Source organism: Arvicola amphibius, chromosome 14 (assembly GCF_903992535.2).
Source record: "Arvicola amphibius chromosome 14, mArvAmp1.2, whole genome shotgun sequence".
Classification (NCBI taxonomy): domain Eukaryota; kingdom Metazoa; phylum Chordata; class Mammalia; order Rodentia; family Cricetidae; genus Arvicola; species Arvicola amphibius.
This window is the reverse complement of record NC_052060.1, coordinates 2,991,174-3,013,420: the sequence shown is the minus strand read 5'-3', so window position 1 is coordinate 3,013,420 and position 22,247 is coordinate 2,991,174. Positions and strand designations below refer to the sequence as shown.

The following is a 22,247-nucleotide window of genomic DNA, read 5'->3' as shown; positions in this document are numbered from 1 at the left end:
TTTCTTTACTCATAGATAGTGTCCCTGTTTTCTGATTAAGAGAAATCTTTTCTTCTTTCTAGGTGCTACAGGCTCTGCAGTGAAATCTGATTCACCTTCCACTTCTAGCATACCCTCTCTCAGTGAAACCGTACCTGCAGCTTCCTTACTGACGACAGCCAATCAACATTCATCCTCCTTAAGTGGCTTGAGCCACAGTGAGGAGATTCCAAATACTACCACCACACAACACAGCAGGTGATTTGGGGTGAAATTTTCAGTTGGGATCATGAGTTTCAGTAGTTGAGCTAGCTGTCTTGTCTTATTTTAATCTCTACTTGTCAGAGACCATAACAGTCCTGCTTTTGTGGGAAGTAAAGACAAAGGAAACGTACTTTCTGCTTTTCCCATCTGCTCTTGCTATGATTGTTCACAACCCTGGAAACTGGCCATTTTACGTGTCAATATGGTCTTAATCTTGCTCTTGTATTCTGCTTTGTGTGTGTGTGTAAGAGAGAGACAGAAACTGGCTATTAAACATGTCTATATGGTCTCAGTCTTGCTTCTGTATTCTGCTTTGTGTGTCTGTGTGTTTTATAACTCAAGCTCCATGTCGGGTAACCATAGCATTCTGTTAATGCCAACCTTTCTTCCATTATAGTGCGTTATCTACACAGCAGAATACCCTTTCTTCATCAACATCTTCTGGGCGTACTTCGACATCCACTCTTTTAGTAAGTATGATGCTTGAGAGAAATAGAAACTTAGATTTCTAATCATAAGATTTCCCCAAGAGGAAGTTATATAGTTTTTTGTTTGATTGGTTTTCCCTGTCTCGAGTCAGGGTCTTGCTATGTAGCCCTCTCTGACCTCAAATTCATGGGTAGTTCCCCTTGCCTAGTGTTGGGATTACAGGGTTGCGTTTAGCACACCTGGCTCACTGAGTAGGGAATTCTAGGAATTTTCTTCAGGACTTATCTGAGGTTGTAGGAAAAGTAGTAAAAGGATATTGAGAAGCCAAAAGAATCCAGACGTTTTGCACTAATGAAACATAATTAAAAGTCTCAGTTTTTTTGTTTTTTGTTTTTTTTCACTGAAAATAGGCCGGGGCTTTGTGTTCTCTAATAAGTGTAGAAGAACATACACCTTTTTTAAAAATGGAAGTATACTCACAGCCAGTGGTGGCACACACCTTTAATTCCAGCACTTGGGAGGTAGAGGCAGGCCCGTCTCTGTGTTCAAGGATATATCCTGGTCTGCAGAGTTCCAAGACAGGTAGGGCAGTTTGGAGGTATAGCTCAGTGATAGATGACATCATTAGCATGCAGAAGGCCCTATGTTAGATTTCTAGAACTATAAAAGCGTGGGGGAGAAAAAAAAGCTAGCAACATAACAACACAAAAATCATCTATTTTAATTGGGAGAATGATTCTTAGCCTGGAAAATGCTGAATATAAGACTTTGAAGCAGGACATCGTTATCAAAGTAGTATTCAGATGAGACCTCATGGTCAAGGAATTACCTTATGGTTATAACTTCTTTTGTGTGAAATTACCCTAGGGTTACCTAGGGAGCCTAAGGGAGGTAGGGTTACAGGAACCCAAACTTTCTTATGAGTCTTAAAAATTACACAATATCAGTTTAATTCAGAGCCTGTACTTTTCTTCTAGCAAATGAATTAGTCTTATAAGTTGAACTTATAAGTCAAAGTGTGGAAACGAAGGCTGTGATACACTTTTAGTTCTAAGCTTTATCCCCCTACTAACAGATGTTGGTCCCTATGGAATTTATGTCCTCACTTACTTTGCTGTTTTTCTGAACAGGTTGATGTTGGTCAGCAGGCAGTTGCAAGGAGCATGTAGCTAGAGATTTCCTTTTGCATTGGTAGAGGGAATTGTACCTTGGGTTGGTTTTTTCATTGCAAATTTGATGAGAAGATCATAGATCCTTATCTTTCCCATCTGTTGCTAATGTTGTTTCCTTCTGTCTTCCACTGCTCCCCTTTGAAGCACACAAGTGTGGAGAGTGAAGCGAGTCTCCATTCTTCCTCCAGCACTTTCTCTACCACATCCAGCACTGTCTCTGCACCTCCCCCAGTGGTCAGTGTCTCCTCCAGTCTGAATAGTGGCAGTAGTCTAGGCCTCAGCCTGGGCAGCAACTCTACTGTCACAGCCTCAACTCGAAGCTCAGTTGCTACAACTTCAGGTAGCTTTGCATAGGTGGGTGGCATTTCCTCTGGGGTGGAGGAGATAATAAATTGTATGACAACATAAAAATGTTCTCTTTTAGGAAAAGCTCCACCCAACCTTCCTCCTGGAGTCCCGCCATTGTTGCCTAATCCATATATTATGGCTCCAGGGCTGTTACATGCCTACCCGGTAAGTGGGGCTGAAGGATCTTCTCTACAAAGCCAGGACGGTCTGACTATTCTTTGTAGCTTCAGTTTCAGATGGAGTACAATAATTAAAGCAGAATAAATGGTATCCACATACAGGGAAACAGGTTTTTAATTAGTGTGTGTGTGCCTGCTGTGTGCTAAGATCAGAAGAAACTGGAGCTTGTTCTTCTTTTCACCTTTGTGCAGGTTCAAGGTAGACTTGCATGGTTGGGTGGCAATCACTAGCCAAGAAAAGTAACAAGGTTTTTGTTTGCATGTATGTCTATACACCATAGCATGCCTGGTGTTTGTAGAGACAGCTGTAAGCACCCCCATGGGAAACAAACTTGGCTCCTTTGGAAGTATCCTTTGAGATACTTCTCTAGGCCCTACCCACCAAATGTAGTAGTTTTTGTAGAGGAAGGGCTGAACTTTGACAAGGCCCTTTGCTGATCATTTGTTCTACGTGAAATATGGTTTCTGGGTCTTGAGCATCAACAGCCAGAATGTGTAGTATATGTTATTTCACATGCTTTTGATTCTCTACCTCCATAATTCTTTGCTTTCTCTGACCTTCTCTTTTACAATTCAAATCTAGAACTACCTGAAAATAAATGCGTGACAATAGTAGTATCTTCTCTAGTGTCTTCTGTTACCTTCAAGGAGTCAATACTCACTAAGATGGAAATTATTTATAACAGTTCTGTTCAAAAACACCTATCTTTTCTGGGTGTGTTGATGAATGCCTTTAATCCCGGTACTTGGGGAGGCAGAGGCAAATGGATCTCTGTGAGTTTGAGGCCTGCCTGGTCCATATAACGAGTTCTAGGACAGCTAGGACTGTTACACAGAGAACTCTATTTTGAAAAACCAAATCAACTCAAAGCAAAAAAACTACCTATTCTTGGGTCGGGTGTGGTAATAAATACATTTAATCTCAGCACTATGGATGCAGAGACAAGTAGATCTGAGTTCTAGGCCAGCCAACACTGGCCTAGAGTGTTTGGTTTAAAGGCTTCCAGGCTTGACTGCTTTTAAAAGTTTTCTTTTATTGTTTAATAACTTTTATTAGTTGGCAATTTCATACATGGGTATAATATATTTTGGTCATACCACCCTTCCATTTTTTAAATTGTCATTCTTTTTCTTTTTAAAATATGGTGGTTCTATGTATGCATAGAGCCTATATGCTAGGAGAGAAGAGCGCCAGATATCATTATAGATGCTTGTGAGCTACCATGTGATTGCTGGGATTTGAACTCAGGACCTCTGAAAAGAGTTGCCAATGTTCTTAACTGCTGAGCCATCTCTTTAGCCCTTTATTATTCCTTCTTAAACTCCCCTTCTTCCCAACGCTTCCCCTTCTTCTTAAATATCTTTTTTACATTGTATACTTTTTTAAAAGAATACTTAATTTATTCATTTATTTTATTTATATGAGGGCTTTGTTTGCATATATGCCTATATGACAGAAGAGGGCATTTGATCTCATTGTAGAATGTAGTTGTGAGCAACTACATGGTTGCTGGGAATTGAACTCAGCACCTCTGAAAGTGCAGCAGGCACTTTTAACTTAACCTCTACATTGTATACTTTTAAAACATTTTTTTTAAGGTGTATAAATGTTTTGCTTGTATTTGTATATGTGTGCCATGCAGAGGTAGATACTTATGGAGGTCAAAAGAGAGCATCTGGTCCCTTGTAACTAGAGTTACTCATAGTAATTAATGCTGGTGCTGGGAACTGAACTCAGATCCTCTAGAAGAGCAATTATTGCTCTTATTGCTCTTAATTACTGAGCCATCTCTCCAGTCCCACATTGCATACTTAAGTGTGTTTGTATCTGTGTGTGTGTTTATTTTTATTTGTATGAGTGTTTTGCCTGGGTGTATTTATGTGTCCTATGTGTGTGCTTGGTTCTTCTGGAGGCCAGAAAAAGGGCATTGGATTCCCTGGAACTTGTGTTACAGGTGAATGTACACCACTTTGTGGGTTCTGGGAATCAAACATGAGTCCTGGAAGAGTAGCCAGTGCTCTTAACTATTAAAGAAATGTTTTTTGGCATACTTTTTAACATTTCCTGGAAATATGGGTAAGTAAAAAAATGTGAGTCCTAGAAAGGATAAATTTCAATCTAAGCTTTAAGGTCTGCAAGAGATAGTACTTGCTCAATAGAATAAAAAGCCCGCTGTTCATGTACTTAAATCTATTAATTCTTCCTTACCGGTCCTCTTAATGTCAGCCTAGTCATTACATATATATAGCATGTAGTTTAAGGGACGCTTTAAGACCTTTCATGAATCATTTAATCTCTGTACTTTATTGCTTTCCACATAAAACAGAAGGAAATAATCTGTCGTGAGAATGAGAATGTTTTAAATTTTTTCTTGTCTTTTACTATGCCATCATGACTAGTTCCTCTTAATGTTGTTAAATGTCTTTCTTGCAGCCACAAGTATATGGCTATGATGATTTACAAATGCTCCAGACAAGATTTCCATTGGTGAGTATGCGGGATTGAAATTTGGAAAAAGAACACTAAATTTAGGGGTTTTTGAGATTGGTTTTCACTATATAGACTACCCTATCCTGGAACTTACTCCATAGACCAGGCTGGCCTCAAACTCACAGAGGTCCGCCTGCCCCTGCCTCCTGAGTGCTGGGAGTAAAAGCATATGCCACTACCGCCCAGCAAAACACATTAAAATTAATGTTAAAATCAGTTGTGGCTCTTGCCTGTAATCCCAGCATATGAGAAGTGGAGGCAGGAAAACCGGGAGTTCAAAACATGCCTTGCCTACATAGTAAGTTCAAAGCCAGTTTACTACATTAGCTCCTTTCTTTGAAAAAAACAAAAGCCAAACAAAATTGATGAATGAATTTTCTGATGTTCAATATCCTAGCCTTTTCTCAGTCTTTTTCCCCATATACTTTACCATATATATACATACACACTGGTAATTTGCATTAAAATACATGCTACATAGCTGCAGCTCAGATGGACTAATAAAACTGTTAGCATACTTTGTCAACATCAATTTTCTGTTCTGCTTTTTGTTTTTGTTTGATTCCCTTATGATTGAAAGTAGGACTTTATGTGTGCTAGGCTGAATCCTGCTGAACTATATTTCTACTCTTTCATTTTAATAATGGGAGAGTTCTCACCATGTTTTTCAGGCTAGCCTCAAACTACTGGACCTTGTATTCTCCTGCCTCTATTTCCTAAGTATCTAGGACTGTCACTGACATCTATCATTACCCCTGGCGTGTGTGTTTTTTTTTTTTTTTCTTTTGGTGTTGAGTCAGGATCTTTCTACATAGTCCTAGCTGTGTATACGGAGTATTGGACTCAAAGGCATTCGCCACCACACCCAACCTTCCTGGCTTTTCTTCATTTTTTTTTTGTTTCTCTGTGTCATCTCTTTTATCTTTCTTTTTTACTAATGAGTTTCTTAGAATCCCCAGGATGGGGTACTTTAAGCATTTATTGTCTTAGGCAGTTTACAAGAGTAATTGGAATTAGTGGGAGCTCTAGCCAGCTTATTCAGATGGTCAGGGTATTTTTAATGCCTTAAATTTTTTAGTAGTTCTTGGGATCATACCTAGGGCCTCTTGCGTTTTGACAAATACTATATTTCAGAGCCTTTAGTTTCACTAAATTGCTCAGGCTGGTGTTGAGCTCTAGACTTGACAAGTATCTCCAAATAGTTAAATTACAGACTTGTGTTAACAGGTCCAGCTTTGTTGTTTTGAGACAGAATCTCACTGTAGGCTATGTAGTCTAGTCTGGCCTTGTTGATTGTCCTGCTTCAGCCTTCCAAATCTTCAAATGCTGGAATTATGGGAGCACCACCACATGCAGCTTTTTTGTTTTGTAGGCTGGGTGTGCTGGGACATGCTTTTAGTCCCAGCATTTATTCTATGTAGTTAAGACTATATAGCCTTAGCTGGCCTAGAACTTGTTATGTAGAGGCTGATTTCAAAAAACTCTAGAGAGCCACTTGCCTCTGCTTCCTGTGCATCACCTTTTTAAGAGTATATGTGCATGCAGTTGCCAGAGGAGGATATTCTGTGTATCCTGCTTTCTGTTCTGACCCATCCATATACTCTCCATGTTAGTATTACAGGCATGTCCATGATCATATCCATGGCTTTTTCATAGATGCTGGAGGTCCAAGTAGCAAGCACTCTTACCTACTAAGCCAATTTCTCTGGCCCCACACTCATCTTAAGCACTTAGGCAGAAAGAAGAACCTGTTTTCTCAAAATTAGCTAGAAGGATCTATGTAAGATTAAACCTTGTTTGTCCTGCTAGACCTTGATGTGTACTCCAACAAGCATATCCGTAGACCTTGTCTGACTCTTACTCATGGCCAGGCAGGGGGGACAGTGTATGCAAGATTAATTGGTGTTCATGTGATCACTAACCTGTTTAATCAGTGACAGGATAAATTGCAGCACTCAAACATTCTCTTGCTTCCTCTTGTGGTTTCCATGCTGGGGAATGAGTGGAATTTAATCTCTACTCTTTTATTTTGGTTCTAGGATTACTACAGTATCCCGTTTCCCACACCCACCACTCCACTTACTGGGAGGGATGGTAGCCTGGCCAGCAACCCTTATTCTGGTAGGATTGGGATAGAGCTGAATACAGGGAGATGTGTAGATAGAAATGTGTTTAGTAGCAAAAAGAGTTCCATAATTAAGATTTTTCGCAGAAGTGTGATTTTTGTGGGGGTGGGGTGTCTGTTAGTCTCCACCTTTTTCTAGGAAGTTTGATTGAACTGCTCTTCTGTATTCCCTTGTGCCACTTTGCCCTGTGTACAGTGGCGATCTCATTGCCTCGCTAGTCCTTAGGTTTTTGTTTATGTATAACTGATCGTCTTCTCATCTTCCCTTAACTATTGTTGTCCTTCAAGCCCTTGGAGAAGCAAGGTGTAGGAAAAGGATGGGATGGAGATTAAAGAAAACAAGTTGGCAGAGGAAGATGGGGATTTTTCATTTGGGGATCCCTTTGCACATTATAGAGTATGCAGCTAGCCCTTCTTTTCTTAGGTGACCTCACCAAGTTCGGCCGCGGGGATGCCTCCTCCCCAGCCCCAGCCACAACCTTGGCCCAACCCCAACAGAACCAGACGCAGACTCATCACACCACGCAGCAGACATTCCTGAACCCGGCGCTGCCTCCTGGCTACAGTTACACCAGCCTGCCATACTATACAGGGGTCCCGGGCCTCCCCAGCACCTTCCAGTATGGGCCTGCTGTGTTCCCTGTGAGTAACTGACTGGCTCGTCTCCTTGTTGAGAAGGATCTCAATTCTGGGCATCATTCTAGCTGCTTTCAAGGCTAAATGACCCCTTAGTGATAAATGAGGAACAACTTGTACCTTTGGCCTATTTCTGGTTTAGGAAGAAGGGATGTGGGATTTTAATAGGAACAAGGATTACCTGATCTTAGAGTTAGCCAAAGGAAGATTGTGATACTACATTATATCTTCGCCACCTCCTCCTTTCTCTGCTACCATTGTCCTTTTTTCTTTTCTTCCTATAAACTATCTCTTAACTGCTCAGGTCAGTTGTGAAGACATTAGTGTTTTAGTTATTTTTTTGTTGTCATTTTAAAATAACATGACCAAAAGCACTCACACATGAAAAAGTGAAGTTTTGGGGAGAGTCCATAATGGTGTGGTGCCAGAAGTAGGAGGTGGAGAGAACAGGAAGATGGGATACACTCTCAGATCCTCATGTTCTTCCTTCAGGAAGGCTCCACCTCTGGAAGATTCTATAACCTCCTCAAGCATTTCTCATTCAACCACAATCAGTAAGGATCAACCGCTGGCCAACCTACTTTAGGATGATATCTACCTGAATGTCCAATCTTCGGAGTAGAACAAGTGAGACAGATGCTATCTGTTGCTATTTCATTCTATTTCTGTCCTTTTTGTTCTTCAGGTGGCTCCTACCTCTTCCAAGCAGCATGGTGTGAATGTCAGTGTGAATGCCTCGGCCACCCCTTTCCAACAGCCAAGTGGATATGGGTCTCACGGATACAACACTGGTAAGTTCCCTTTGGCCCTTGTTCAGTGGTCTGTGTGGGATATTACTAGATGGGAGAAAGACTTGGTATTTGAAAGTGGATCATTGAGACAAGCTAACTCTCCCCACATGATTGTTAATTGTTTGGTTGGCTTAGAGGTCTAAGAACAGTACCAACAAAGAGCTTGTACTAGGGCGGGCATGTATCCACTATTCACAGTGGGAATGCTCAAATGGCTAATCTGAGTTCGGGCGAAAAATGGCAGGGGCCCCAAGATTTCACTGAAATATCACTGGGGAAAATGGTAGCATGCATGGCACCAAGAGTGGAAGAGTACTGAAGAGAAGGTTTAGATATTTTTCTAGCTAACAGACTATGTATGATAGGTTTGGCATAAGTTTGTAGTGCTAATTTTGTTACATGACTTCCATTTTTTAATTCCCTAGCTAGAAGATCTACATACAATGTGGAGAACAATGAGTAGACACGACTGACTACTCTTTGGAGTGAGACTCGAACCTTTAGGTTTCTTCTTCATTTGTTTAGCTAGTCTTCTTGCACAGACTTGTTGCACCTTTGGTAGCAGGAAGTAGTGTAGGGATTTTATGGACGCGTAGCCTAGCCCTTGCTTCTCTAACTGACATTGTTGCTTTACTTTTGGATGATGGAGATGAAGAGAAAATTTTGTTTTTGTAGGTTTTTTAAACTTTATGTGTTTGTTTCTTTTCTTTTTTTTCTTTTTCTTTTCTTTTCTTTTTTTTTTTTGTTTTTTGTTTTTTGTTTTTTGTTTTTTGAGACAGGGTTTCTCCATAGCTTTGGAGCCTGTCCTGGAACTAGCTCTTGTAGACCAGGCTGGTCTCGAACTCACAGAGATCCACCTACTTCTGCTTCCTGAGTGATTAAAGACGTGCACCACCACTGCCCGGCCTAACTTTATGGGTTTTTTTTTTTTCCTGTTCCACTTTATGGGTTTTTTAAATGATTTCGTTTTTGTTTTTTTGAAACAGGGTTTCTTTATGTAGCCCTGTCTGTCCTGGCACTCAGTAGTATGTAGACTAGGTTGGCTTGGAATCCACTGTACCTCCAGAGTGCTGGGACTAAGGGTGTGCACCATCACATCTGTCTTACTTGTTTTCTTGTTTTGTTTTGTTTTGCTTTTGAGACAAGGTCTCTATGTAGCCCAGGCTTGCCTCTGATTTGTAGCAGTCTTTGCCACTGTTGAGCACTGGGGTATATACTATTCCTGAGAGGACTGGAAAGAATTCTATGTACTTGTCTTAATGACTTTCAGGTGAATCTGGGGAGGTGATTGCTGCTGTTGCTAATGGGTTGGACTTGAGGGTTGTCTTTAAAAGCTTGCATCCTGGTTACAGTTCTATGGGATTTAGAGTTACTAACAAGTGTTCTTCATTCTTCTGTGGACTCTGTAGGTAAATAGCCAAACTTTATAGTAATTAGAGAACTGAGCACAGAAGACAACAAATAGGCTTAGGTATTAATAGACAGAGGTTTGAACTGTGACTTATAAAACTGGGTCATGATACACATTTTCAAAATCTTCAGGAAACTCTGAGATTTAAGGCCTATACTCCTTATGGCTACTTTTCTCATTGACCAAGGCCTACCCTAATCTTTGGTTGAGTATAGAGATAAAAGCTTTTTGACTTAGAATGGCTTTACCTCCCAGATTTACTGTTAGGTTTAAGTACTAAGTGATCCAGAATCAGATTGGAATCTGATTTTGAAACTCTGAGCTTCTTACCTACCTTAAAATTTCAGAAATCTGCTATAGCAGATTTTCGAGAACCCCCAATTGCCAACCCCCAACAGAGGGCTCTTGTCATTCTGTTCCTCATCAACCTCTAAATTCATTTATTTTTGTGTATTTGATTCCTTTTAGGAAGAAAATATCCACCCCCTTACAAGCATTTCTGGACGGCTGAGAGCTAATTTGGCCCAAGCCTGGGGGCTGTGTTTTGTGTGTGTGTATAAATTTGCACTGAAGTCTTGTTTCAGAAACCAGACCACAGAGGAGAGCCTGCTGAGCTGAGGCCATGGCCTGCGTGGCTTGGGGAAATGAGTTGGTGGATACCTTCTGGGCTTTTGAACTTACCTCCCTCCCCATCTCCCTTCTCCCCCATGTGTCTGACCCTGTCTTACCCATTTCGAGTTCGAGCGGTGCAGCACCTCCGAAGCATCAATGCACACGCCTGCTGTTGCTTTTGATTTCTGGAAGGCATGTAGTTCCAACTTGTAACAAAAAATATTTGTAGTCTTCAATAAACTGTGGTATTTCTTTAGCTAACTCTGCGTTCTTTCCGTGCATGTCTTTCTGGACACTAGGAGCCAATTCTGTATTGTGGATAAAGGGTGGAGGGCGGTCTTTTCAGTCAATCCCTAGTATAGCCAAAGAGCTGTTAGTGTTTCAGTATAGTTAAAACAGCTTGTTTCCAGGCTGTTTATTGGTTGGTAAAGCTATTATAAATAAACAAAAACAACAAAACTGATTTCCCATGCTTTTATGTCTTTACTTTTTCATGTAGATCCTCCCCTTGCCTCTGACTCAAGATGAGGGCAAGGGACAAGAAGTTAGTGTCACGTCATAGTGAAAGGCTAAAGCTGTTGTTAGGGAAGTATCGTCCAAGGCTTAATTTCTACATCTGGTTCTCACCGTTGACTGTCTGATTAATATCTCATCAGGTTATTAGTGATCACTTCGTTGATGGCTCGGGCTTTGTGGAAACTGTGCTAGCCTGGAACACTGTTCGTGGTCCTTTGATGGCTTTTCAGAGACTGTGAATTTTTAGTCTTTTTTTACTAGTGGATGTAGCCAAAGCTATATGAGAGATGTTTGGTCAGACATCCTGTTGGGAAGTTTGTCCTGCATGCACTCACTAACCAGTACACCGTCAGCCTTTGGTTTATAGCAGAAATTTGAACAATTAGACAACCACCCTTGGTTAATCAGAAACCATATACTCAACTTTCCTTTAGTACAGTTCCTTACCCCTCTGGTCCTATGGAGTTTAATCAGTTTTCCAAGTTGCTGCCATGCTAAGTAAGAAATGTTTTTTTTTCTCCTTCTGCCTACCACCTACATTGTTTTGTAATTTTTTTATTTTTTTATCACTGTTGGGTAATTGGGGTAGGTAGGACAGGTGGGATGGGAAGGCGAACAAAACTTTCGTCTGAGCATCTCTGTAATAGCTAGTAAAAATAGGGAAATCAAAGCCTGCTATTTTTTAGGTTTTCTAATACTTACATAGAGGCTATTATAGCCACTATACAGGATTCTCTTTTTCCCTGTTGCATTTCTGGTTCTTCTATACAATTTAAAACTTGAACTAAACTTTTTATGTAAAAATCAACAAGGTAGGAGCTTGCTAGACCCTAATTTCTCCTTACCACCCAGGGTGGCTCCAGTTAAGTAGCTTCTCTCGGCAAGAAAGTAACCAAGTCAGCTGTAGGCACTCATCTATTAAAGATAACTCACTGTCTCTTGGTTTTGTCTTGAAAATACTCTGTAACCTGGCTCATTTCCCTCCCATCAACCTCACTAGCATCAGTCCTTCCATATCTGAGCTTGAAGTTCTGCCTGCAGCCCATTCTCTCAGTTAGGCATCTGGGGTCTGAAAAGAAGAAAAATCTCTGCTACCTCCAAAAGAGTTTGATACACTGTTCCCTTTGTTTACTTTGTGCCTTCGAAGCATGCAGTTAAGGCTTTGGAGATAAGGAAGTATTTTTTCATGCTTTATTTCTATGCTTCTTTTTCTTCCCCCAGAATTGTATTTGTTCCTTTTGAAGGGCACTATCTGGACTTAGGATATGGTAGGGTTTAACGTTAATTTTTTTTCTCTTGGAGCTAGAGGTCAAACCCTGGTCCTTGTGCTAGCTAGAAAAGCACCTAATTACTGACTAAATGTTCTAAAGTGATTGTGAGCTTAACTCCTAAAGGCTGCCTTTTAGGCATTGGTTAGGAGAATTTGAGTTTCTGGAATTTGTATGGAGTGAATGGAAGGTTCCTTGTGATTTTATCATTAATATATTGCTTCTTTAAAAAAAAAAAAGCTGAACAAAGCTCCGTCAGAGTGCTTCTCAAATAAAAGAATAATGTACTTCTGGAGGCAAGAATCTAAAAGCATAAGAATGTAGTTTTCTGGTTTCCTTTTTTATTTTTACAGGAGCTAATAATGTCTATTTTTACAGGAGCTAATGTTTTTTTCAATTGTGAATTTCTAGTTAAATTAACGTATTTTCCACATTGTATTTAAAATGTCTCTGGTGCCATGCTAGATTATCTCATGGCTTCTGTTTTCTTGATTCATTGACAAATGCTGTTAGGAAGGAAGAGTGTAGCAGTATGTTTATTTAAATTAAAATGGATTATACTACTACAGGCTACTTTAAACTGTGGTGGCAGGAAATTTTCCGCAGGAAACGTGAGTTAGATGTGGATTAAAGCTGTTGTTTGTGGCAACACTGCCTCTGTGTTTCACGTAGGCGCCCTCCCACCCCACACTAGAATCATAGGAGAGATTCATCTTGTGCAAGCCCTTAAGTCACAGGGATATAAGCCTAGCATTCGCAGAGAAGTGAGGTTCAGGAAGTGAATTGAGGCTCTGAGAATAAGCACTGGGGCCTCTCTGCATTGAACTGTTCCTAATACTTAACAATGTAGTTTTAAGGATTTTGAGCCCCAAAGTGTCTTGTAGAACAGTAAGAGCCAAAACCAAGTGGAGTTTGAGTAGACTGATTCACAGTGGACATTAAATTAATAATACCCCTTTGCTTTGAAATCATGCTACTGAAATTTTGCTCATACCCCTTGTGCTCCCATCAAAAAGATGTTCATACATGTATTCCACACATATTATCTAGAAAGGGCAAAAGAACTCAGGCAGAATTTATGTTATGAATTCTAACATTTCAGAGCTGATGTAATGGTGGAAAAAACATACCAAAATTCTTTTACAGTGCCATAGCTAGAAAGGCTGCAGACATCACGTTGTCCTAGGAACAGAGACTAGGCTGATAGCAGACAGAGCTAATCCTCTCTGTTTCCTCCTCCCCTAGGTGTATCAGTCACCTCCAGTAACACGGGCGTGCCAGATATCTCGGGTTCTGTGTACTCCAAAACCCAGGTAGGTGCCTGGTGTGGGTGAAAGTAGAAAGAGATGGAGGTGGAGTCGCAGTTAGAACCCTCAGGAGAGGTGTCCGAAACCATTCTACCTTTCCTAAACGAGTTGTCTGTAGACTTCAGTTTCTTTAGGACTTCATGAGAAATGTCATAGGAAGGTCAAGTGTTGTAAATTGTAATTTAATGTCATTTATTTACTGTGAAATGGTCTTGGCCCCTTGATCTACCCACGTAGTATTTTCATAACTTTGCAAGAGAATAAATAAGGAAATGAAGGGAAACTAGTTAATTTCATTCTTTGTAAGTTCATAACCATGAGTGGAAATGGAGTAGTTTGTGAGTTATCTATAGATATGTCTGTTTTCATTTTATGTCCCAGAACCTTTCATACTCAAGATATCTACAAAGTTTTTTATTCATTTCTTCAGAAATATCTATGAAGTTTTAATTTATGCTAAGCCACAGAGGCAGGAATATACAATTTTATTTTTATTTATTTATTTTGAGGAAGGGTTTTATTTTTTAGTCCTGGCTAGCCTGGAACTCACTGTGTAGTCAGGCTAGTCTCAAACTGAAGAGATCCATCTGTAATTAGAATTTAAGGTATACAGCATCATGCCTGACTAATGTGAGATTTTATGGGTGCTTTGACAGTCATCTTTCTGCTTGATCCTTAGGACAAGAGGTCAGTAGTAGCGCACTCTCTCTCTCCTTCCCTCCTCCCCTCTATTTTGAGGCAGGCTTTCTCTGTGTAGCCTTAGCTGTTCTTGGCTGTCCTGAAACTCTCTCTGTATGCTTTGAACTCAGATTCTCCTGCTTCTGCCTCCTGAGTGCTGAGATTAAAGGTTTGCACCATCATTGCCTGATTTATCTTTTATTTTGAGGAAACTGAGGCTGAGTGGTTAGTTAGCCTAGGATCATGGAGCTATGAGAAAAAAAAGAGCTAGGACTAAGACTTTTGAATGTTTGACTTGAGGTGTGCTATTGTTTCTGACCATGCTGCTTTCTGAGGATAGAGGTATTTGGGCTCAGTAAGTTTTTCTGATGATCCCTTTTACTCTTTCTCCTCCTGTTCTCCTGGGATAGCAGTCCTTTGAGAAACAAGGGTTTCATTCCGGTACTCCTGCTGCCTCCTTCAACTTGCCTTCAGCCCTAGGAAGTGGAGGGCCCATCAATCCTGCCACAGCTGCTGCCTACCCACCTGCCCCCTTTATGCATATTCTGACCCCCCATCAGCAGCCACATTCTCAGATCCTTCATCATCACCTGCAGCAGGATGGCCAGGTAATAGCCCTTCCCCCTCTCTCCTTTCCCTCATCTTCCTTCCTATCCCTTAAAACTGCCTCCCTTTTCCTTTTCTTACCCTTCCTTACCACCACCTTCACCCAGCCCTCCCAGTGCCAGCCAGGGGCACAGCACATACAACACAAGCGCACATAACATGAGCAGTTGGCAAAGGAAACATGAGAGAATGGGCCAGATTGAAACCCTTTTGCCCAGTTCCTTTGGTACCTTTCTCCTCCACCTCCCGTGGCACAGTTGTCCTCATCCTGTCAGACCTGGGTCACACCTTCCCTTGTAACCTCTCCCAGCCTTCTCCCTTCCCTGACATTATAGCTTTCCCTTCTAATGGTGGAGTTCTATTGTCAAAAGTTTGTCCCTTTATTTTCCATATATCCTGGTTCTGCCTCAGCTACCATATTTGCAGATGATTCTCTGTTGCCAGCGCCAGCAGGAGGAGCAGGTAATGAAACTAAATGATAATATGCTTGAACCAACTTCTTTTTAGTCCCCATTTCACCTCCACAGCCTCAGATAACTTGAAAAGCCTACCCAATCACAAATCGGGATACACAAACAGAAACACTATGCTAAGCTCTCTGGCCTCCCCATCCTCTCTTCCTTCCCTCTTCAACACCCTCTTTATCTTTCTACCCTTCCCCAACTCTGGAAAACACTTGGTTACCACAATGGAAAAGATTCTAGGGGCAGCATCTGGAGCCTGGTGCCTCAGGTCTTTCCTTTGTTTGATTGGTTTCACATCAATTAATGTGTGGTGGTGGGTGGATCTGACTGGTGGTAAAAGAGACCACTTAAGAACTCCAACATAGGTGGCTAGGCAACTTTCTTGCTCTCAAAGATAAAGCTTTCCATATTGAGGCATTCACAGAGATGAGTGAGAATGTAATCATCTTGTGATCACTCACTTCAAAAAGGCCAGAATTCTCATAGTTGCCTTTTTTAGACCAGGACAATAGGTAGTGGGGAAGACAACTGATAGGAATGGAACCAACTCACCATATTATCTCCAAAGTGTTCTTGTCCACTTTTCATTTTTCCTATACTTTAAGGTTAAAAAGAAAAAGGTCGCCTTGTAAAAGAGGCTATGTAGAATCAGTTTTCTATGCTTGAAACGTTGGCTTCACAGTCAGCTCTAAGTAAAGGAAATGAGAGAATAGAACTATTTTACACATTTCCACGTCAAGATGTTACAGTTTGGTCCCACTAACTAGACACCTTTCTCCTCCCCCATAACCCTCCCATCCCTGCAGACGGGCAGCGGGCAACGTAGCCAGACCAGCTCCATCCCGCAGAAGCCCCAGACCAACAAGTCTGCCTACAACAGCTACAGCTGGGGGGCCAACTGAGGCCCTGACCCTCTTCTCCCGGTCCCATCTTCTGAGAGGGCTTCTCAGCCTGGAAACTATGGAAACAGCATCAAAGAGAGAAAAGAATGTGGGGCGATTCCGCTGCTCCACACCCCAGCGGCCCATCCCACACCTCAGCTTCATGTCTGTCCCATTCCTATACCATCCCACCCTGTTGTATGTATTATAGGATTTGTATTTTCTCTTCCCCACCCCACCCCCTTCCTCTTTGCATTCAAGATTATGAAACTTGGCTCTGGGCCCTGCCTTTCCTTCACTTCTTCCTGGTCACCCTGGTGGTGTATGGATGAGGTAGGGAGGCACCCCCCCAAATATATGTCAGCCCAACGGCCCTAAGTCTTCTCCTTTATTATTAGGAAAACCAAACAACACACAAAAAATGGCGTCATAAATATGAACAGCATTGTCATATGAATTAGTTGAAGTGTTTTTTTTGTACTGTGTCCTCAAACTTAATGGATTAATGTGTCTTGTATATATATACATATATATATAAAAAAGGAGAAAAAAACCAAACCTCTACCTTCAGCCTCTGCCCATTCTTGCTCCGTCTAGGATATCCTCACTCTCGTCGATGACCAGCTTGGTGAATAAGTATTATCGTACCAACTGGGCCTCTCTAGCAGGCTCGAAGGCTGTGGAATAAAGTGAAATCTTGCCCTTTAAGAACTCTCACCTTAATGTGCTAGTATTTTGCCCTTACGGGGATTCCCTTTCATACCCTGTGACTGGAAAGAACCACTACAAATCTTCATTTCTCCTAGAAACTGTCTCATCTACAGCAAGTTTCAGGAAGTAAAGTGGGGAGGAGTAAGAACATTTAAAGGAGAAAGGACTGGGAATCCGAGCGTGCTTTTCAAGGATGCTGCAGTGTGAAGCCAACAGTAGCTGTTGACTGGCACCACTCAAGCTTAGGCCCTTTTCCCTTTATAGAGGTAGACTACAGTACTTGTCTGAGCTTTGTTTTTCAGACAGTCTTACTGTGTAACTCTGACTGACCTCTAACTTGGTATGGAGACCAGGCTAGTCTCCATTTCAGAGGTCTGCCTGCCTTGCCTATTCTACGTGGCTTAGAAATGCCCAGTTTCTGGGAAAGGGGTGGATGATGGAGAGCAAGACCTGGGGTGAGGGCATGGTGTGGTAAAAGGTTTTGAACTTCAATTACATGGGAAAGGGAGTTTTATTTCCTTTATAAGAGCCTGAAACTCAGCATACTGCCAAGGATTCAAGATATTATGCTTCGGACTTCCCAAACTGCAAGTATCCTCCTGGCTTGGGTGGGGAGGGTGTGTGTTTGAGTCAGGGTCTCGCTGTGTACCTCAGTCTGGCATGAAATTGTGTACACCAGGCCGCATACAGAGTTCCGCCTGCCTCTGGAGTGCGGAATCTCATAGTTACACGCTCTTTGTTCCTTTCCTTTTTGGGGTGCTTCAGTAGTTTCTCTTCCCTGCTTAGTAGAAATACTACCTTGTTGGGCCACACATAGAAACCGTGTGTCGAATAAACACGTTTAAAATAATTTTTTGTGGCCCAAACTAATTCCCTACTAGTTCAAGAGGTTCTTGGTATCCTTCCTCTTAACTGTTGAGCAGTAAGGAAGTCGCTCTGGAAGGAGCTTGGTAAACCACTGCCCAACAAATAGTGTTGGACGTCACTTACATCAGTCTAGAAACAAAGTGGGCGTGTTTTCTGAGGCAGGGCTCGGGACAGGCTCCTCCCTCTGGCGGCTTACTCGGAACCAGAAAGAGTAACAGAAACATCCGTTGGGACCTGGCAGATGGGCAGGAAGAAGAATCACCTAGAAGGGATGTGATCTTGGACCGTAGGAATTCCACAGCCCACCTTCACTCAAAACTGAAAGGTGGCTTATGAGAAAGAAGCTTCGCGACTGTGGAGCGCCGTCAACCCCGCCTCTTCCTCCTCCGGGTTACGGCCTTTTTTACGACAATGCCGCGTCGCAGTCTTGGTTTCCGGCAGCGACTGCTGAGCCCGAGCTATATCTGACAGGGTGTTCGCTCATGTCCTGCAGAAGTTTAAAGTTTCTAGTGCCCCTACGGTAATGAGCTTCTTTGACCTTTTCCGGGGCTTTTTCGGCTTTCGTGGACCTCGGAGGTGAGCGTAGTTCTGGGCTGAACATGAGGGAGGGGTGTTCTTTGGGGACGTTTGACCCCTTTGCAGTATTTTTGGAAAGCTTCCTTCCCCGCCCCCTTCAACTCCTACTGTGAGGATAAAAATCTCTACCTTGAGTACTCGCCTCGCCACAGTGACCAAAGCGGTTCTGAAGAGGAGAGAAACAGTGCCTGTCTCCAGTGTGGGGTGATGCAACAGGGACCTGGGCGGAGAAGACAAAGGGGGTCTGGGGAAGAGGACAAATGAGCAAGTGAGCAGGACCTTGGGCAAAAGGAGTGGGCAGTGAGACACTGAAGAAAAACCAGGGAGGCGTTTGCGAGATGTCGGGAGGTTGGGATAGGCTCTAATTAGAAACACACAAAACCCGAATAGATTCATCAGCGTTGTTTTGACTTGGAAGCCAGCCCTCCGGTGTTTTCTTCAGCTGCCTAGACCCTTATCCCTGTCCCATTTTGCTGGCCTTGGGTTGATTTTATTGCTTAGACAGTGCTGAAATCTTCGTGGTTTGTCTGCCTCCACTCGCAGCCACAGAGATCCCTTTTTTGGCGGGATGACTCGAGATGATGACGATGATGATGACGAAGAGGAGGAAGACAGAAGCACGTGGGGTCGAGGGAGCTATAGGTTTGATGGTTCTCAGCCTCCGGAGGAATTCGGTTTCAGCTTCAGCCCAGGAGGAGGGATGCGATTCCACGACAACTTTGGCTTTGATGATCTAGTACGAGATTTCAATAGCATCTTCAGTGAGATGGGGGCCTGGACCTTGCCTTCCCACTCTCCTGGTGTGTAGATTTCCCTGAGGGAGAACTTACTGGGTTACTGGGTGAAATACAGACCTGGTAGAGTAGTTGGGGATGGAGATTGTAAAAGCTGATTTCACAAAGATTTAATGTGTCTTAAGTCCTTTCCTATCCCAGTATCACTTCCCAACTTTCTGCAGAACTTCCAGGTCCTGACTCAGAAACACCTAGTGAGAGACTGCGGGAAGGGCAGACTCTGCGGGACTCAATGCTTAAATACCCTGATAGTCACCAGCCCAGGATCTTTGAGGGGGTCTTGGAGAGTCCTGCAAGACCTGAATCCCCCAAGTCAGCTCCAGATTGGGGGTCTCAGAGACCTTTTCATTGGGTGAGTATTCTGTGTTCACCTAAAGTGCAGTGACTAGACCCTTCCCTGGGATCTCAGAGCTGGAATTCCAGCTGCTCTAATTAGTGCATTTATCTGAATTTTCTTCTTTGTTGGGATTTTTGTTTTGAGTCTTGGGACCCACTGTGTAGACTAGACTGGCCTCAAATTTAGAGACCTGCCTCTACCTCTGGGTTAAAATGTGCTAGCACACCTAGCCTGAGGCTTATTTGTTTTGTTTCATATGTATGAGTGTTTTGCCAGATTGTTTGTCTCTGTACTGCATGTGCCTGGTGCTCACAGAGGTCAGAAGAGGGCATTGAATACCCTGGAACTCAAGTTATGATGGTTGTGAGCCACCATTCTGGTACTGGGAGCTATAAACTATGGTTTCCTGCAAGAGTGTTCCCTATCCTCTTTTATTTTATGTATGTATGTATGTAAGTACGCATGTATGTATGTATGTATGTATTTTGAGACAGGGTCTCTCTGTAGCCTTAGCAATCCTGGAACTTGCTGTGTAGATCATGCTGGACTCAAACTCAGGCACCTGCCTACCTTTATGTTTGTTAGTTTGGTTTTTGTTGTTGTTGTTGTTGTTGCTGTTTGTTGTTTTGAAGATTTTTTTTTTTTTTTGCTGGGTGGTGGTGGTGCACGCCTTTAATCCCAGCTCTCAGGAGGCAGAGGCAGGCGTATTTCTGAGTTTTAGGCTAGCCTGGTCTGCAGAGGGAGTTCCAGGACTGGAGCCATAACTACTGAGGAACCCTGTCTCGAAAAATGAAAAAAAAAGCTTTATTTATTTTGTGTCTATGTGCCTGTGTGAATTTTTGTGTACCGTGTGGGTGTAAGTGCATGCATTCTGAGGTGTTGAATCCCCTGGAGCTCTGAGCTGCCTGATATCCTGTAGAAGAATAGCAAGTGTTCTTAACCTATAAGCCATCTTTCCAGCCTGTTGCTTCCATTTTCTTTTTTGCAGTACAGGAGAATAGAACACAAAGGGGAAATGGAAACATTCTGCCACGCCCACCGGTCTTCCCCCCCCCCCCCCCCTTGACAAGTTTCTCTGTGTCATTCTGGCTGTCCTGGAATTTACTCTTGAACCACCACCTGATTCTGCTTTTTTTTTTTTTCAATTACTAGTTTTAATTCTTTAAATTAATTATTGGTTAAAAAGGGGTCTTGAGGCTGGGCATGATATTGCATGCCTTTAATCCTAGCACTCTTGAGACAGAGTCAAGCCAGTTTCTGTGAGTTCAAGGCCATCCTGGTCTACACAGGAAAAAAAAAACCTGCCTCGAAAACACACAAGAAAGAAAGGAGGGAGGGAGGGAGGGAGGAAGGAAAGAAGAAAGGAAGAAAGAAAAAGAATCTTGAGTCAGACATGGTGGTGTACACCTTTGATCCCAGCACTAGGGAGGTAGAGGCAGGCAGATCTGTGTTTGTTCGAAGCCAGCCTGGTCTATCGAGTATGTTTCAGGATGAGAAATTCTGTCTTGAAAAAAAAAAAAAGATCTTGTAGATGCAGGGAAGTATTTCATGAAGTCAGTTTGGTAGAAGTCTGTATAGAACTACTGAAGGTGTGTGAACGTAAGCTGCCCAGATGAAAGTGGGGGTTTTGGAACCTAGGAGGAGTCTGGGTCTCTGACCCTTCAAGTTTCACCAACTCTGTGTGGCTTCTTCTGCAGTTGGATGATATATGGCCTGTGACCCCCCGTTCTAGAGCCAGAGAGGACAACGGTGAGTCTGGCGGGAGGGCACACTTGCCATGTCCTCCGCCTCCAGCTCTCTGAGGAGTCTCCTCCTCCCACTCTGTCCTGGCTGTTATCTCTCTGATTTTTCAGATCTTGACTCCCAGGTTTCCCAGGAGGGTCTCGGTCCACTTCTCCAACCCCAACCCAAACCCTATTTCAAGAGCATCTCTGTGACCAAGATCACCAAGCCAGATGGGGTGAGTTGAGAGAGAAGAGTTAAAAAACTGGTTAGAGAATGCTCTGAAAAGAAGGACTCAACAGTGGTGTTAGCGATATGCGGACCTTCTTGCAGGCCGTGGAGGAGCGCCGTACTGTGGTGGACAGTGAGGGACGGAACGAGACCACAGTGACCCACCACGAAGCACGTGACAGTTCCAGCAGTGGTACGTTAAGAGTTACTCAGAAAGGCCCATCTCTTAACTCCTTGGAGAAAGGCTATGCCTACTTACTGATACTTTTGCTCTGTCCTGTTTATTCTGTCAATATGTATGATTTTCTTCCTTAGATCCAGTCTCTGAAAGATCTTCAGCTCTGGATGATCCCTTTTCCATCCTGGATTTGCTCCTTGGACGTTGGTTTCGATCCCGGTAGCTTTGTTAATAACCTTCAGAAGTCTTCAGGTCCTTTCCACTCCCTTCAAATTGCCCATTGCCAATAAGCTTAGCTTTGTGTGTCATCCTAAGGGTTGTAAGTGTGTGAAACAATGCATTGAGCTTATGCCAGTCTGTCATTCATCCAAATTAACCAATAAAGCCTTTATTTATGCTAAAGGTCTTGGTCTTGATTTTGTCGAAGTTCTTTTGCTTTCTTTACCCATCCAGGGCTTCCAAAATTATCTTGACTTACAATTTTATATTGTGTGTGTACACAGGAGTGGTGTGCACATGTAGAAGTCAAGACTACATGTGGGAATGAGTTCTCCACAGCGTGGGTTCCAGCTCACGTTCTCAGACTTGGCAGCAGTTATTTTTACCCACTGAGGTGTCTCTGTAGCCCTTCATTATTATTTTTTAAATATTTTTTCATTTCCAAATCAAGATTT

The 22,247-nt window shown here is 42.5% G+C and overlaps 2 protein-coding genes and 1 non-coding gene across 30 annotated transcripts in view; all 3 read left to right on the top strand.

The window, feature by feature from the left end:
- Positions 1-16,865, top strand: part of Ubap2l (ubiquitin associated protein 2 like) — a 57,398-nt gene extending 40,533 nt beyond the window's left edge. For 7 of the 27 annotated variants that reach the window (XM_038312091.2, XM_038312083.2, XM_038312088.2 and 4 more), the window contains 12 exons: positions 63-237; positions 641-713; positions 1,989-2,184; positions 2,269-2,357; positions 4,806-4,859; positions 6,902-6,983; positions 7,412-7,629; positions 8,309-8,414; positions 13,467-13,534; positions 14,617-14,814; positions 15,224-15,274; positions 16,083-16,721. In XM_038312091.2, coding sequence (XP_038168019.1) covers positions 63-237; positions 641-713; positions 1,989-2,184; positions 2,269-2,357; positions 4,806-4,859; positions 6,902-6,983; positions 7,412-7,629; positions 8,309-8,414; positions 13,467-13,534; positions 14,617-14,814; positions 15,224-15,274; positions 16,083-16,178 — 1,406 coding nt within the window. In that variant the 3' untranslated portion in view covers positions 16,179-16,721. Of the gene's footprint in view, positions 1-62; positions 238-640; positions 714-1,988; positions 2,185-2,268; positions 2,358-4,805; positions 4,860-6,901; positions 6,984-7,411; positions 7,630-8,308; positions 8,415-10,293; positions 10,699-13,466; positions 13,535-14,616; positions 14,815-15,223; positions 15,275-16,082; positions 16,722-16,754 lie in introns of those variants that run through there. The other 20 variants (XM_038312096.2, XM_038312089.2, XM_038312094.2 and 17 more) reach the window with 8 other exon arrangements.
- LOC119801521 lies at positions 6,692-6,827 on the top strand. Its single transcript, XR_005283211.1, has one exon. It is a non-coding gene; the product is annotated as a small nucleolar RNA SNORA58 (small nucleolar RNA).
- Positions 16,866-17,865: 1,000 nt separating the features above from the next.
- Positions 17,866-21,975, top strand: Hax1 (HCLS1 associated protein X-1). 2 transcript variants are annotated; one of them, XR_005283194.2, is made up of 7 exons: positions 17,866-18,311; positions 18,855-19,111; positions 19,270-19,457; positions 21,140-21,191; positions 21,310-21,402; positions 21,498-21,588; positions 21,711-21,975. XR_005283194.2 is itself a non-coding variant. In XM_038312107.2 (7 exons), exons 1-7 carry the CDS (start codon positions 18,259-18,261, stop codon positions 21,794-21,796), a joined length of 834 nt encoding a protein of 277 aa, XP_038168035.1. In that variant the 5' UTR covers positions 17,881-18,258; the 3' UTR covers positions 21,797-21,975. The 2 variants fall into 2 exon arrangements, 1 of the variants encoding a protein (XP_038168035.1); XM_038312107.2 differs by having other exon boundaries at positions 17,881-18,311; positions 21,296-21,402.
- Positions 21,976-22,247: the final 272 nt, after the last annotated feature.